The 17,377-nt window shown below is 37.0% G+C and overlaps 1 protein-coding gene across 3 annotated transcripts in view; it reads right to left on the bottom strand.

Annotated features, from left to right (window-relative positions):
• PIBF1 (progesterone immunomodulatory binding factor 1) overlaps positions 1 to 17,377 on the bottom strand; it is a 125,109-nt gene that overhangs the window by 42,559 nt on the left and 65,173 nt on the right. For all 3 annotated transcript variants that reach the window (XR_012659753.1, XM_075088231.1, XM_075088223.1), the window contains exons 11-13: positions 8,953 to 9,118; positions 5,654 to 5,804; positions 1,538 to 1,628 (exon numbers count right to left, since the gene is read on the bottom strand). Coding sequence is in view for 2 of the 3 variants with exons in the window: in XM_075088231.1 (XP_074944332.1) it covers positions 1,538 to 1,628; positions 5,654 to 5,804; positions 8,953 to 9,118 (408 nt within the window). In the remaining variant the exon portion in view is untranslated. The remainder of the gene's footprint in view (positions 1 to 1,537; positions 1,629 to 5,653; positions 5,805 to 8,952; positions 9,119 to 17,377) is intronic.

The following is a 17,377-nucleotide window of genomic DNA, read 5'->3' as shown; positions in this document are numbered from 1 at the left end:
ATTAAGCTATGCCAAAGTTAAGCACTACATAAAATCCTTGCAATTTTTGTCAGCAATATATAACTTGGTGCACAACAGGTCTACTCTGATTGACAATCATATCAACAGCACGTACTTGAAAACCAATATAAAGGGCAGAAGAAATAGTACATGGCCCATAAATCTTTGTTGCAAACATGAACAGACCATCATTTGCCCTTAATTCTCATCAGTAACTTTTGATGTTGAATATTTTTTGTCATGGAGAAGGTGGAGGTTAAGAGGACAAAACCAACTAAACAAACTAATACTTGTAGTAAAAAACAGCTATACATGACAAAAACTGCACTTCCAGCTCCTGAATGGTAGAAATGTACACTGTGAAGCTATGGTACCTATTCGCCCTGTCTTTATAATCTTCTTTGTGTGTCCACCAATGGTGGTGGTGTTTCTCATCTTGGTAGAAGACAGCATGGTCAAAGTCTACCACTTTCCTAAATTGACTTTCCTAAATTTGAGCAAATTGTAGACACACTTAAAGTGCAAGGAGTAAGTCTAATCCTGGGAGAACCACCATCCTAATTGTGGTGTCTCCTCTGCCAGGCTGGAGACAGGATTCTTCTGGACAAAAAAACCCCACACTACTCTGACCTGATATTGTGAAGGATATGGAATCTCTATCCATAGAGAAAATCAAAACTTAGCTGGACAAGCTCTTGAACAATTGGATTTGCTCTGAGCGTGGTGTTGGACCCTGCTGACCTCCAGATGTTCCTTCCAAATGAAATCATCCCACTATTCCATGATTCCAATCTTAGCTTATGGTTTTTTTTTTTTTTATACTATCTATACATATGTTGAACAACAGCAAAAGTTTTGCTGTGGTCACAGTTTGAAAATACTATAAATAAACCCACATTCCCTATACTTCACAGTTAGTTGGAGCCTTTATGCTCACAAAGAGCCATTCAAATGTCACTATAATTTCTTAAAAACAATGCATAGTATAAATCTAGTATTTAAAAATAACTATGATCAAGAGGTATGTTATTCAGCCGACGCATCATTTTTATCTATTGATCAAATGGTATCAGAGCAAACTGAAGAAATATAACTAGAATCAGATCCTGTGTTTGTAAAGATGAAACAGTGATGCTCTGAAACCTCGGCTGCCTTAATTTCCTGACAGATGTGTTTTTGCTACGATTACATACAATAATTTTTAGGGTATTAAAAACTTATTTCCTATTATATAAATGTAAACAATATAACTAGTCTGTTTTTACAGCTGTTTAGTTTTATACAATTAAAATTCATCTTTCTGAAACACAAGGAAAAAATGTCTTAAAATGTCCTAGAAAAATATGTATATGCTCATTTATATATATCAACCACATTAACAGGTCCTAGTCTTCATTCTCTTCCTGTATTGGAATAAAAAGTCATTAAAAAACGTCATTTTGTTAATCAGACTGGCTGGATTCTAAGACAAAACATAATGCACATATCTTAATTTACTTTATCTTGAACGAGTAAGTTCAGGAGGCACTTTTTTTACCTTTGCTTTAGTCGTCTTTTGGCTGTTGTAGGAACATTAGCACCATACCCATATGAGAAGAGAACCCTTTCAGCTTCATCTTCATTTTCCACTGCAAAAAATTGCAGAAAGGTACTGCTGAAGAACATAATCACAGTGCATGAACATACAAACTTCTAAGCAATTCTATTTATAATTATACACACAAACATTTTTCTAGAAGTTAGATTTTCAATTGGTGTAACCTTCTGGACTTCAGTGGAACAATTTGTTCACAATTAGCGTTAATACAGAACCATACATTAGTTTCCTAAAACACTGGCATGCTTTTCACTTTTTATTTTTCTGATTAACATAAGACTTATGCAATATGAAAGAAAGTAAAGGAGAAGAGTTCAGTGTCCTTGAATATTCATATTATTAGTACAGTCACAAAATACACACTAGTAGTAAAAGTTTAAGTTTAGAAGTTTAAAAGTACAGGGTTAGGTTGTGTAGGTTTTTCTTCTAAAGAATTAATTTTCTGTGCATACATGAGGAAGAAGAGGAAGATAAAATTAGGGAGTGCTTAAGCCAACTGGACATAAACAAGTCCATAGGACCAGAAGAGGCACATGTGAGGTTGCTGAGGGAGCTGATGTTACTGGGAGGCTGCTCACTATCATTTTTGAAAGGCTGTGGTAATCATAAATTTCTGATAACCTGCGGAAAACAAACGCCATACCCATCTTCAGAGAAAGGCAAGAAGGAGATTCTTATGTTTATGCAAAGTAAAGTTATTCAAAATAATCTCTGTCTCTAGAAAATGTATTTCTAAAGATTTAAAACACATTGAAATTGCTTTGAAAAGAAAGCCCAGTAGTAGCAAGATTAAAATGTGTACAGGTTTTAATATTTCAGCTTCTGTAATTCAGGTTTCTTTTCTCCTGTAAGACGGGGGGGGGGGGGCGGGGGGGCAGGGAGAGAGAAGGAAAAGACAACACGTGTGTATGAGGTAGGCAGGGCAGAGAGAGGGGACAGAGAGGAGGGGGAGAGGGGGACAAAGAGAAAGGGCAAGCGGCAGGGGTGTGAGAGAGGGAGAATAAACAAATGTAGGAAATGATGTGACAGTCCTATCTGAGTCTTCTTTCCTAATGCTCAAGTGCCTCAAAATCAGAAATACCTTCTCCTCTCAACACCTCGCACAGCGCTATAGCTTCTTTCCTTGCCTGTGTAATACGCTTTTAATGCTATTTTAAACAAGGATTCTTAAAACACATTTAGAATGAGAAAAGCCTCTAGTAGAGCACTTGTGATAAGTCACATTTATAGTTACATGAAAAACAACACCAAATTCCAGTAAGCATGACAGAAAAAGTTTACTGATGTGGCAGTACAAAGGCACCAGAACTTCAGATTTTCAAGGCTGTCTTAGTTATGATGGGGAATTCTCCAGTGCCTTAAATACCTCTGGTTCAGAAAAAAACATAAATAAATAATTTAACCTGCCTTTGTCATAATCCTTCTTTTTGGTAATAAATTCAGTGATGTATGTCTCAGAAAAATGTCAGCAAGATCCTGCCCTACAAATTCATCTCTGTCAGTAGTGTCCATGTAAATGTCAGATCGTGAAGACAAACACAAAAAAAAATTTGGAAATGTTGTAGATATCAAGCCAAAGTAATATTCTGTACTAGTATGTGCTTCTCTTATCTTCTTTTATGTCTTTCCAGGCTCTTCATCTGACTTTGCAGTATAAAATATAAGTTTTACAAGTTACTGGATATTTATTCACAACAGTTTTTTACACTACTTAGCAAAAAAGTGCCATTGTGAGGATACAGGAGGGTTCAACCTTTTTCTTAAAAAGATACTAACCAACGGATGCAAGAAAAATCAAACAATTGGTCTACAACAAAATTACCCCAAAGTGAAGATTTTACCCTGAAAAGGAGGAATAGACAAATGCCAAGAAAGTTTACAGTGGTTATTCATGTGGAAACCACTCAGATGCTGTAAGGAGTGGCTACATAAATTCTTGATAGTTTCCTGAATAAGCTGTTTCCTGTTATTTCAGTATTAATAAAGTGAGGCATAATGATGAGGGAATAACAGTCACAACTCAGTGATCTCTTCCACATGCACATTCTCCAAAGGAAAAAAATAAAAAGCTTATATGATTATATGAGAAAAAAACACTTCACATGTGCAAATACAGTTTATTAAAAAGTCCAGAGAACCCAACTTCCACCAGCACCCCCAAATATTGTAAAACAACAGAGGCTTCATAACTTGAGGAGAAGAAAAAAATACTACATGTACTTATATATACAGAAGTGACCACAGGACTGAAGAGTGAAATCTTATTCTCACTAAAGTACACAGAAAATTCTAATTTTCTTCCACACCGTGCTTTAGCCTAAATTATATTCTTTGAAACACAGACTGGAGTAGTATTTCCAGAACACATTAAATTTGAAAAATAATTTGTTTCCTTTCTTTCAACTACTTTTCTATGTTTAGCTACGTATGACATGTAAATACGAGGACATAATTTGAGACACAGGTAGAAGTATATCTGTGTTCTCATTCCAAGTGTTTTTAAAAAATAAATACTTTTATTTCTTCTGATTTTCCTCAGTTCACCTTGGTGCCAAAATTCAGTCTTAATATTAATTCTAACTTGCAATATCAAATACATTATAATAATAGTAAGAAAAAACCAATGTTAGTTATTAATTGGAAATTATTTAATTTATATCAATATAGTTAATATTATAATAATATTGAATTATAACTCCTTTTTTTCCAACAAAATCAGAAAATAAATTAATTATATTCTAACAGAACAGTCCATTTGTAAACTTTCGGTTCTTTAAGTCATATTCTGTAGCACAGAATATAAATTGCAATTAAAATACATACTTAAGAAGAAGTTAAGAGTGATTTAGCTCTCTAAAAAACTCTACTGCCATCCCAAGATGCATAAGAAAATGTAAGCCAGCATAAACAAAAACCAGCATTCTAAACTCTACCTTCTCCTTGGGAAAAATGAAAGTACGGTCCAAAAATTCCATATTAATACACAAATACTCCTTAGGGAAGTTTATATATATACTTCAAAAAACATGTTACCGACTAAAACATAAGCATGTATATAGCAAACATGCTTATGGTCAGATTGGAACCTTTGGGTAGTCCTGCCATCCTAACAAGTACAAGCTGCAGTGTATAAAATTAATAAAGTATGTACAGTCTAATTACTAAAGATACACAGACAGCACTGCATCCCAGTAACACATACTTTGCTCTACACTATTTATATATAAAGCTTATGCACTCATCTTCTACCTGGAAAACATTATTTTTAAATTGTGATTATTTTTTGGAGGAGCAAAGAAACAGAAAAAGACAAGAAGAGATATGAATTAGTTTGAAATCTTAATTTCTCTTTTTACACACATGCTAAAAGACTTCAAGGTTAGAATCTTAGATTCAAATTAGAAATTACTTCCTTTGTGGATTCATTTAGGCTAAGAATAAAATTAATAGATATCTCACAGAAATTTTGGTGTGTTTGAGAATAGATATTGTTACTTTTGCCAACTGGAGATAAAAATTTTCAAGAGTAATGAGGCCTGAATTTAATCCAGGGTTTAGTACTTGGAACAGACTGATCTGCCACAAGCAACTACTTAATGCTTAATTATTATTAATTCAACGTAAGGAAGAGCTTCCCCCCCGCCACTTCATTCAAAAATTCACATTAATCACTGTACTGTATTATGAAACCTATAATTGTCTGTCAACAAAGAGGGTTTCCTGGTATTCAGAATATACTTAAATAATAGGAGAATCCTACAAAACGTATCTAATTACAACAGATGATTAGAAGAGAAGCGAGGGAGAAAGAAACACTGAGGTCATTTTAAATATCCATATGTCTAAGTTCATGTTTATTTGATACATATTTACAAATACATTTAGAAACCTGTCATTAATATTTTCTATCAAAATAACTGCTGCATCTTAATTGTCAGGCATAAGGAGGGAGAACGACAGGCACTGTAATACTTTTCCAAGTGCCATGAGAAACAAAGCATCTTGTCATAATACTAGAAACTCCTAAGATAGAATATAATTTGTGACAGAACTTACTTTCTGCTGTCTGCAATATTATCTCATCAAGCTCTTTTTCAAGTTTTTCGTAAGTATCTAGCCTTGCTTGAAGCTCAGAATTCTGTGTTTGAAGTTCAATAATGCGTGTTTCACTGGAAGACTGAAGACTGTAAAATTCCTTAGTAAGCACCTGTGAGAATGAATAATGGACAGATCAGGGATTCAGCATGACAGCTATTTATGAAAGAGGCAAAATATAATGCATGTGAAATGCCTAGCAGTATTATACTAAATATTTGATGTAACTTTTTCATGGGAAAGATTAAAATACTTTAAAAAGCAGTTATTTTTTCAACTATATTATCTTGCACAGATTACACTCCAGGTCCTATCACTTATGTCTATCTCCTAAGGCCTTAGTAATTCTAAGAATCTCCTCTGAAAAAGCTGCAAGAATCTTAAAGCAGTGTTAGGAAAAGGAAGGTAACAGCTAAAAATTTAATACACAGCAGTCAAAACAGTGTAAATGAATGTATTTTTGTGGCTTTAACTGGATTCAGATTTCAGTTATCACTTTAAAAGAAGGTTCCTTTACGAAATGCTAAGTGCACAATTATAAAAATTTGGTATTTAAGATATACCAGATTCTTATTATTTACTTATCATTGAAATGTAATATACAATTAACATTCAGGACTAATGTAAATACGTAATCCGCTAAGCTTAAGATAAAAAGTACATATTAAAAAGTAGAAGTTACAAAGGTCTGTATAAGATCCGTAATAGATCTTGAGATACAGAGATACATACATAGTGTATGCAGCAGTAATACCAGATTCACTGTCAAAAACACTAAAGAATGAACAATGCTTAGAGAAAAAAGCCACTTGAATATAAAAAGATTGGTCTAGTATCACAGAAGAATAAATGTATAGGTTAAAACCTGGCAACATATAAACCATCTGTTTCCTAGTTATAGCACGCATAGGAAGAGAAACGATACTCTCTGCTGAAATCCAAATAAAAACAAGAGTGGTTCACAAAGCACTCTTGTAGCTAAGCCACAAGATACTAGGGACTACACTATTAATTAAGATCAATATCCTATAAGAAGGGTAAGAAAAAACCTGTAGTACAGTGATACTATATATAAGAAAGGAAATTAAAACAAAATTAAGAATTCAGTCACAAGGAACAAAAGTAAAAGCTTCAGACATAAAGTATTTAAATTCTGCAAGAACATTTCTTAACGAAAAAGCACTGGTTTCAAAGCATCATTCCCTACAGAAAAGGAAAGTGTTAGTAGAATTGTATGCCAAATGTTCAAGATGTTATTAAGATCAAATAAATAGTCACAAAGGAAATATAACTCAAATTTAACTATCTTCTCAAAGTTGAGACATGTCTGTGCAATTAAAAATCTGTTTAGCAACCTCAAAGTCTAGCAAAACTGGCACTCCCAGTGCTTGTGACCACAACTAACCTCATCAGCCAGGATCTGAATGTCCCAATACAGACAAAACAAGAAATTACATTTTATCTAAAACTCTCTGATTCTGTTTCCACTCTATAGTTCCTTTTCATAAACATCCTAGGCAGGTTCAGCACTAAAAATTTGGGGATTTGAAGAACAGCATCCTTCAGAAAAAGAAGGCTGCCACAGCTGGCACTTGGAAAAAAAGATTTTTATTCTGTCCGATCCGGTGTGTATCCTGACATGTTTGAGACATACACTGCTAATCTCATTTAAATCTCACAAATGGGACTCAGTGATATGATTTTGGTACTAACTTTGCGCAGGTAAATGAATTTCATTTTAAATTAAGTTTGCTCTGCTGAATACTGGACACCTTTCGATATTAAAATAGGTGAACAGGGTATGATACATTTTTGAAAGTACAGGTTTGAAAGGTAATAAATTCTAAGCTTGTACAGATAAAAAGGTCCAGGTCATTCAACTCTATGTGAATAGGTGCTCAGGTGCTGGCAGTGGGGGGCTGCAGGGATGGACTCTGTGAGGAGAGGCAAGGACTGCCCCAAGCCAGACACAGCTGGACATAGTTGAGCCCAGCAGCCAAGGTGGTGGCAGCACCTCGGGGAAAATGTATTTAAGACAAAAACGGAGCATGGCAGTGAGGAGTACGGGGAAAAACGTGTGAGAACCAGCACTGGTGTGGACACCCAGGTGAGAAGTTAGGGGAGGAGGTACCCCAGGTGGCAGGGCAGAGATTCCCTTGCAGCCCGCGGAGAAGACAATGGTGAAGCAGGGTGTCCCCCTGCAGACCATGAAAGCACACCAGAGCAGATATCCACACCACAGCCCACAGAGGACCCCATGCTGGAGCAGGTGGACATGCCCAGAAGGAACGGCAACCTGTGCAGAGCCCAGGTAAGAGATTTTCTCCTGAAGGAAGCTGCAGCCCATGGAGGATCCACACTGGAGCACGGTGTGAGGAGGAAGAAGGAGCAGCAAAGAGGGGCTGTCATGAACTGACCCCAATGCCCATTCCCCATCTCCTCCTGCGCTGCTCGGGGAGGGGGAGGTATAGGAGTCAGAAATGAAGGAGGGAAGTTAAACCCAGAAAACAAAGGGGTAGGAAAAGGTGTTTTAGGTTTTGTCTTTGTTTCTCAGCATCCAAACCTATTTCAATCCGTAATAAGTGACATTAAGTTTCCCCTGGTCAAGCCTGTTTTGCCCATGATGGTAATTGGTAAGTGATCTCCCTATCTTTGTATCAACCCACGAGCTTTTTCAGCTTATTTACCTGCTCCCCTTAAGAAGGCGGATTGAGAGAGCAGCTGGGTGGGTGACAGGCAGCCAGCCAAGGTCAACCCACCACAATCGGATAAGCAATGTTAGGTTTTTTCAATGCTTTCCTTGATTTCTTCAGCTGTAAGAATTTGTTCCAGAATTGTGTATCAATAAAAAGTATTTTTATTATGTAACAATACTATTACAAATCCTAGTTTTTAATAATGATACTGAATTCACCATAACCGTCTGGTATAACTGCCTTCTTTCCCTCATAATCACGTAGACTGACATAAGCAGCTTTGTGATACAAGCATATATATCTCTCACATGAATGAGGTACTGTCTTCAACGTCCCTCCAGGAGTGATTGTTTTGCCTTCTTCCTCTCCCCTAAATCGTTTCCCCATGAAACCGGCCAAACTTAATAAGCTTTGACATTGGATTCTGCTTCAGCAGAATTTGGTGGAGATACTAATTCAGCCATGTATGTCCTTTAATATTTTTCCCCCCATGCTTTTCCGTTTTAAATTCTAATTGAAAACAACTATGTAATACTCCATAAAGTGTCTCTTTATATAACATACCTCCAGCTTTCTCTGATATTTCTCACATTCCATTTGACACTGTGCAAGATTCTTAGCTGTTTCCTGTTGCATGAGTTGAATGTGTTCACTTTCAAAGGACTTTAACTTACTTTGGTGAAGAAGTTCAACTACTTTGCTTTCTGTGTCAAGCTGCATTTGTCTATACCTACAAGAAAATAAGAGAGGTTTTGATGATTCAAAAATAAATAAACATAGAATACATGCTAGTCCTGTTCATTACAGGTATAAATTTCTGAAATCAATACAGTATTTTTAAGAGTTCAGTAAGTATTAGTATCGTTATCTATGTAACTATTGTAACATGTATTTGAAACATCCTTAGGAAAATTCAACACTATAATGACAAAACACAGTACATATAAAACTTAGTCCATAGCTTTTCTGAATATGTCGTTAATGCACAATCAAATGACAACGACCTTACAGTATACCTTATTTTTTAAAAATGTTAGATCAATGTGTCTTTCTCAGGACACAAATGTATGCACTGAAATCTTTTCATGGGTGAGATACTAATGAGTCTTCACCGCCATGTGTTACACACGATAGGGAGAAGTAGTATTAGACATCACTGGTATTAATGGCACATTCTTTGGGATATCCATTTGGGATATCATGGATATCAGCTACACTGCTTTTTCCCACACCTAAAGATATCAAGAAACGTCAGACCACAGCGGTATATTGACTTCCACAGTCATTCAGAACCACAGGCTCCTCTCAAAAAAGCAGAAATGAGGTATATTTTTGAGAATATCACTATAAGGTAATAATAGGTGACATAAATAATATTCCACTTAGAAGTGGACTTCATTCATTCTACTCATTATACTTAACAGCCAATCTCAAAAAAGAGGGGTAAAAAGGTTTACTGAAAGAATAGTAAATCACTGGACTATAGAAAATGAGAGTGATGTGAAGAACAGTAGAAAACCTTATGAATGTTAGCATTAAATAACATATGAAATTCAAAGGGCGTATATACAAAGTAAATCACAGCTTATAAAAATGACCCTACATAAAATGATGAACTTGTAGCTGTTTTCATTCATAAGTGAGATCTTGGGGTTATATGAGACAAATCCATGAAAACTCAGTTTTAAAAAATGGTCAAAAGCAACATTTTGGGAATTACTGTGAAAACAATAGAGAAAATACAGAAATCAGGTCACTTTACAGTTTCACGCTGTTGCCGGCATACTGAACGCTGACTACCATTCTAGTACCTCACCTCACAAGGAATATAACAGAACTGGTAAAGCATCAGAGAAGCATAACAAGGATTACCTTTGACAACCAGCAACATCATGCACTTACGCAGTTGCACTGTGTGGAAGAAATTAAGCAAGTTAGGGCTTGGAAAAGTGGAAAACAGAGAAATAAGAGAGGCCTGTAACATCATGAGTGGCACAGAGAATGGGAACAGGAATCAATTATTCACTGTATTTTCCAACAGATGAATAAGGCATTAAATAAAGCCAGCAGATGCAGAATGAAAACAAATAGAAGTTGTTCTTCACACATGAAAGCTGCCAAATTCCTTACCATAAGATGTTGTGGATGCTAAAAATTAACACTTACTCAAAAGGATACTGAATAAACTCAGCAGAGAAATCCTTTGACAACTATTAAACGCAAGACGGTACTTCTCACACAGAAGTCACTTAAGAACAAATTGTTAGAATGCCAGATAAACCTTTACTCTAACCCAGCATGGCTGTTATGTTAGCTGTCATTTGTCAAATAGCAGTTGCAACACAATTCCACCCTATTTAGCACCTGATCTTTAGGTGGGGTTGAGAGAGAGCATTTAACAAAAACAAGGGGATTACTTGAAATATTTTCCCTGAGGATTTCAGATGTGGGAATGTTTCTAAAGCACAAAGAGGAAGCAATTTTCACTGGAACTAACTTGAACAGAACAAACAGGTGCCATTACGATGCACTTTATAATCACTCTGCAGGCATCCATGTATGAGTAAACAGTCCAATGCATGAATGACATTGGTCCCACACAGGCTGCATGAGCAGAGATTGGAAATTCTGCGTACTGAGCTCATGAAAAGGTTGCTCTTTTTAAAACAATTTTCTTTTTCAATAGTATGACATTTTTTCTCAGTTACTGCACTCAGACTGCTAAATGCCAGTTATCTATCTGCTTATCGACTACTGCTGTCAATTTTGCTTGAGGATGCTTTTCAAGTGCTGGTACTTTAAGTATTTCATCACTGCTCCCTGACTTTATGTTCCTATTTTCATTTTACCACACAAAAATACTTTGAGCACTCTTACATTCTCCACACTTTGTACGTTTGGCTGCAGACATGACACTAAATCTGTTCTGCTATACACATTGTTTACAATCCTGGCAAGAATGTTTTGTTCCAAAATGAGTAAGCCTTCACAAAGATACATGTCATCCAGCCAACTGATGTGCAATGTAACACGCAAATGAAATTTATCTACAAGTCACAAGTCTTGCAGTCATCAGACTTTAAAGAACAAATTCATATCTTCTGCCTTTACGCAAAATAAATGGCAATGCCTTCCTGTAGACTGCTTCAGACCTTCAATTAGTTGGATGCTTAATGACAGAGCCCACACACTGGAAACCTGTCTAAACACAGGCTATGCATACTTCTCTGTACTTACTTTCTATACCTTCCAGAGAAGTCTGTAGTTCTCTGACGATTTTGTAAGCCTACTCAATCAGCTGGGTGCTTCCAGAACAAGCTTATCAACCTAGTCATGAACATTACCTTCAGAAAAAATTTGTTACTTTGTATTTTGGAAATCTGAAGTAGCTTACATGTGTATGATCTGTCTTGTACTGGTAAGGTCATGAAGAGTCAGTTTTCTTTTGACCTTACTACACTGTTGAGCTTACCAGTAACTCCTCCACTGTAGCACCATTCAGAGTTTCTTTGTCATATTTGCTTTTACTTGGCCAGATAGAACCTCTGGTTTCTTGGCTATTTCAGCAAAAGCGTGTGTGCATGCGTGTACATAGTCACGTAACACAATGTCAAAAAACATTCCTTAATCTGCCTAGATGGTCTCCAAGGGAAAACAAAAGAAAAACAAAACCACCCTATGCTTTAATACTACTATTACAGAAAAAAAATAGTAGAATGCGTATGGACAGGATTTTGATCCATCAAGAAATTTTAGAAAACTTGATACAGTGAAAGAGTAAAGGTTTTTGTCTCACAGAAGATGAAGGTTGGGAATGAAAGGGAAATTACAGATTAAGTTAATGAAAAAAATCCCATGTAAGAGTCATCTGGAATGAGGTGTCAACTTCATTATGTCTCTGTGCCATTAGGATGACCAGTCAATAATGCCTTAAGTTTGCTAAAGCAGAGTAACACAATGGTTATCAAAAAGGTTATTTCTACAGCAAAGTAGGAGAAAGAATATTCAGAAAGGGACTTAAACTCTGTTTTGTAAGGATGGTTTTAAGATTTATCTATCAGAGGAGTCTTTATTGTAAATGGTGGATAATGATTTAATAACTTTTCCAAATCTGCACACAATGAGAGTAAATGGAAAGATTTCACAGTAAAATCATGTAGTCTATACTGAAGAAAGTAAGGCAGCCAACTGTTTTTTGAATGGAGGAACTACAAGACACATCCAGCACAGCCTAATCTAAAATTGATATTAAAAGATTTCTATCATATATGTGTGCAATGTGAGATTCACTTTACATTTCTAACTTCTTACAAGCATCCCATAAACGAGATAGAAACTCTAATCTGTTTTTACCTAACAGAAACAGACTCTCTTTTACCATTGTCTATCCCATTCACAAAAACTGAGATGTACAGCAGTACTCCTCAATAACTGAACAATGAATCATAGAGTCATAGACTAGTTTGGGTGGGAAGGGACCTTAGAAGGTCATCTAGTTCAACCCCCCTGCAATAAGCAGGGACACCTTCAACTACATCAGGTTGCTCAGAGCCGTGTGCAGCCTGATCTTGAATGCTTCTAGGGATGGGGCATCTACCACCTCTTAGGGCAACCTGCTCCAGTGTCTCATCACCCTCATGATAAAAAGCTTCTTCATATATCTAGTCTAAATCTACCCTCCTTTAGTTTAAAACCAGTACCCCTTGTCCTGTCACAACAGGCCCTGCTGAAAAGTTTGACCCCATCCTTCCTATAGCCCTTGGATCATTTTTGTGGCCCTCCTCTGGACCCGCTCCAACAGGTCCATGTCCTTCTTGCTCTGAGGGCTCCAGAGCTGGATGCAGCGCTGCAGGTGGGCTCTCACCAGAGCAGACCAGAGGGGCAGAATCACCTGCCTCGACCTGCTGGCCACGCTTCTTTTGATGCAGCCCAGGATACAGTTGGCCTTCTGGGATACAAGCGCACATTGCTGGCTCATGTCCAGCTTTTCATCCACCAGTATCCCCAAGTCCTTCTCCTCAGGGCTGCTCTCAATCCCTTCATCCCCCAGCCTGAATTGATATCTGGGGTTGCCCTGATATCAAGGTGCAGGACCTTGCGCTTGGTTGTATTGAACCTCATGAGGTTCTCATGGACCCACTTCTCAAGCTTGTCCAGGTCCCTCTAGATGGCATCCCATCCCTCTGGCATGTCAACTGCACCGCTCAGCTTGGTGTCATCTGCAAACTTGCTGAGGGTGCACTCGATCCCACTGTCTATGTCACTGATGAAGATATTAAAACAGTACTGGTCCTAGTACATACCCCTGAGGGACCACACTTGTCACTGATTTCTATCTGGACATTGAGCCATTGACCACTACCCTCTGGATGCGACCATCCATCCAGCTCCTTATCCACCGAACAGTCCACCCATCAAATCCATTACTCCCCAATTTAGAGAGAGGATGCTGTGGGGGACTGTGTCAAACACCTTGCAGAAGTCCAGATAGGTGACATCCATAATGAAGTTCATTAGAAAACAATATATTTGTAAAATAAGCATTCAGGAAGTAGCAAATCCTAGTATTAAGCTTGTTCATAGGAAAGAATGCCAAGCAAGTAAATACTATGAAATAATAAATCTTCCAAAGGAAGTTCTACCAATATTATACAAAACACAAGACCACGAACCCTTTCTGATTTTGCAAACTTGATAATACCAACCTAAGGCTCTTTAGGATATAGTTTAGACATTGTTTTCAAGTTTAAAAATGGAAAAACCCCTGTAAGTTGTGAAATCATCCTGACTCTGCAGACAGGTCAGTTCCAGATCTAAGATCTTTAGAGTAATTACAGTATACTCTCCTATTTGTACAAATGTCTGTGCTTTGGTTCAGTGCCAAATTTGCAGTGAAACCTAAATGCTACTGACATTTCCTCCCTAACCTGTCCTATTGCAGATCTCCCACTTCTAGTCCCAACACGTCCTCTAATGTTCCTGCCCTCCTCTCTCGCTGTCCCAGCACACCAGATTTCTCCTGATTTCCAATTCAATTTTCATTCCCTCTACTCAGGGCATGTTTTTCTTCTAACTTGTGTTCCTAGTTTATTCAGTTTCCATTCATATCTTATACCCCTACCCACCAACTGCTGGTTTTCCTTCTCTCTATTCCCATATCACCCTCACAGTTTGGCATCCTTCATCAAATCCTACCCACACTTCTTCCACCATGAGGTTCAAATCCCAGCTTAACTTTCTCACCTTTGGCAACTGAGTCTGGCTGCTAAGGCTTCCTCACTTCCAAGGAGTCCAAAGCTAAGTATAAAAGCACAGAACAGAATTTTCCTTACTCTTCATCATGCCACTTGGAGTCACACTGATGGATTAACAGCAGTCTAGATAGGCCTGAATTAAACTCAGTCATGTTACAGACTGCACATATGCTGTCCATACATGTGTCAAACTGTGAGACTCCAGTTCAAACATGGGGAGTCAAAAAGATCTTGTTTTCACTGGTTCTCTTTTTGATCTTTGGTACTAAAAACCGGTTGGCTTGTTTCTGAACAATCAAAAATTTCGCATGAATTGAGTTTACATGCTACTCACTAAGTAACTGAAAAAGTACATACTTTGATCCTTAGTTTCAAATGCTTTCATTGCTCAGCTTCTGAAGCACTGAACGTAGGTCTGATGTGTCACATGTCTGGCTGGTTTCACAGATTGAAAGCCTGTTTTAATATTTACTACCAAATCAATAAGAAAACTGTCATTCTTCATTTAAACACATGTGTTTTATGGAGATTGTTACACTAAATTTATAGGCATTTTCAGTCAATTTGTACCATTTATCGCTTCGTTAATGTCTATCAAATATGTTAAGTTATTTCTAATCTGGAGTAAAATAACAATGCACTTAGCAACAACAAATTTAAATCCCTCCAACAAAAGAAAAAAAGCTCGGAGTACAATGATTAAACACAAGATGAAGCATGCCATCTACCAGTTGTTTAAACAATGAAAAATTAGTTTTCTGAAATTGTTTTCACTTAAAATTTGTTTTCCCCAAATAACATGCTGAGAATTTTTTCAGCACAGCATTCCTGCTTTAGATTGTTTTTTTAAAAAAATGATCCAGAAACATATAGCTTAAATGCTGAAGGGTAAACACGATTTAACATGCAAGTTCTTGCCAGATGTTACATTCGTATCAAGTAATTAAACATACAGTACTTTTGCATGTGGTTTAGTAAAATCTGTTTGAGAGAGAAAGCTTAGAAGCTTTGTTTAAAGCTGCTTGCTTCAAAGCAGATTTTTGTGTTTTGCAGCATTCTAAGCATTTGTTATGTATTGGCCTCTGATCCTCATTCTGTGAAAACAACTTCCTTGGAGGCAACACTTCCACATACTATTTAGCAGTTTGTAGGAAGCGCTAGTTCCAAATATCCAGATTCTGCAAGATAAACAGCTGTTTTATACTACCTGTAGTTTCGGGACACCTAAACCCAAAATTACCTATGCAATAAGGAGAGGTATTCTGTATGTAAAACTCGTGTATTCTTTCTACCCTACCTGACTAATGCCCTGTGAACACCTAAATGGATGCTTTCCTCTGTAGTGTCCAATAAGAACATGCATATTTCCCACGTATTCTTGTGCCTTACGCCAGAGAGAAATAGGTTAGCTGCTGCACAGATCTTCTCAGTAACCTGTAACATGACTGGTAAAGAGCAAAGCTAAAGGTGGGGTTGTAGAATATACATATAAAAGGCACATCTTGATGAGTTACTACAAAAGTAGCTGCTTATCTTTGTGTTCATTAAACTAGGACAGCTAGAGTGACCTAATTAGCACGATGAGTGTTCCATGTCTTTTAAGAATTGGAAGAATGAGCATTACAAAAGGTGAGTCTGCTCTGGATGTATCTGCTAAATCATGCTGACTGGCAGGGACTGAAATCCATCTTTGTTTCCTTGTCTCTGGACTAGGCAATTGTGCTTCCTTTTATTTGACTCTGACTCTGTGAAACTTAAGATTCACTCCTGCACGGAGACAGAGCTTCAACAGTAATGGTAGACTGCTTCAGCCTAGCCTAGCATAGCCTGTGCTTGGGAGTTATATTTCAGTCATGAGAATTTCATAACAAACATTCACTAGGGAGTTTTCTCTCAGTCCTGGAGCCCTGATGGGCACGGACTCCAGTCTTTAACTTCTTGAAAATGCAAGCTTACTTTTTTCTTTCTCTGTAAAATAGATGAGCAACTCCTGTCATGCTCTTTTTAAAATTGAAACAGGATGTGGTTGCTACTCTGTTAATTCAATGCTGCTGATGCATGCTTAGTTTCGTCAGAGTCACTTGCCTAGACTGTTATTACCTGGTTTAAGTAATCAGCATCTTGATTGAGTTAACTCTTTTCTTATTTGAGTCCATGAAATAAACACAAAATCTATTCAAATAACCTAACTGAAGTTTATCAGTACAGAGATATTAATAACAGCACCCTTAACAAAAAGAAAGGATCTGAAGAAACCAATAAGCATATAATAAAGAACTGCATATAATTCCACTGTTTCTTCCTCAAAAACTGTTTTTAGGCACACAAACAGGAGAACAGAGTCACCCTGGTAATTTTTAGGAGTGTAATGGTAGCTGCTCTTCTCTTTGCCTATACATCTTAGTCAAGATGTGTATCCTTGTGTTCTCATTTATGTTTCTGGGGTGACAAATTCTGTATCTATGAAAAACTCTACAAACATGAAACACAGAAATCATCAGTATACATGGTTGGCCAGAGAATACCTACCCGATCAGGTATTTCAGAAGATGTAGGCACAGAGATATCTAGTTCGTGAATCCAAAAATAGAAATTATCACCTCACAAGATCCTTTGAATAAAACTTAAAAATAACCCCAAAGAGAGAGAAAAGATTCTTTTTCAAACAGGAAGGCTATTAAATGAGTTCTCTGAAGCCTTGTGAAGAGATATGAAAGGAAATAGCTTCACAGAAT

The sequence above is a fragment of the Phalacrocorax aristotelis genome, chromosome 1 (assembly GCF_949628215.1).
Source record: "Phalacrocorax aristotelis chromosome 1, bGulAri2.1, whole genome shotgun sequence".
In the NCBI taxonomy this organism is placed as follows: Eukaryota; Metazoa; Chordata; class Aves; order Suliformes; family Phalacrocoracidae; genus Phalacrocorax; species Phalacrocorax aristotelis.
Note: the sequence above shows the minus strand (reverse complement) of the source record. Positions and strands in the feature narration are given on the sequence as shown.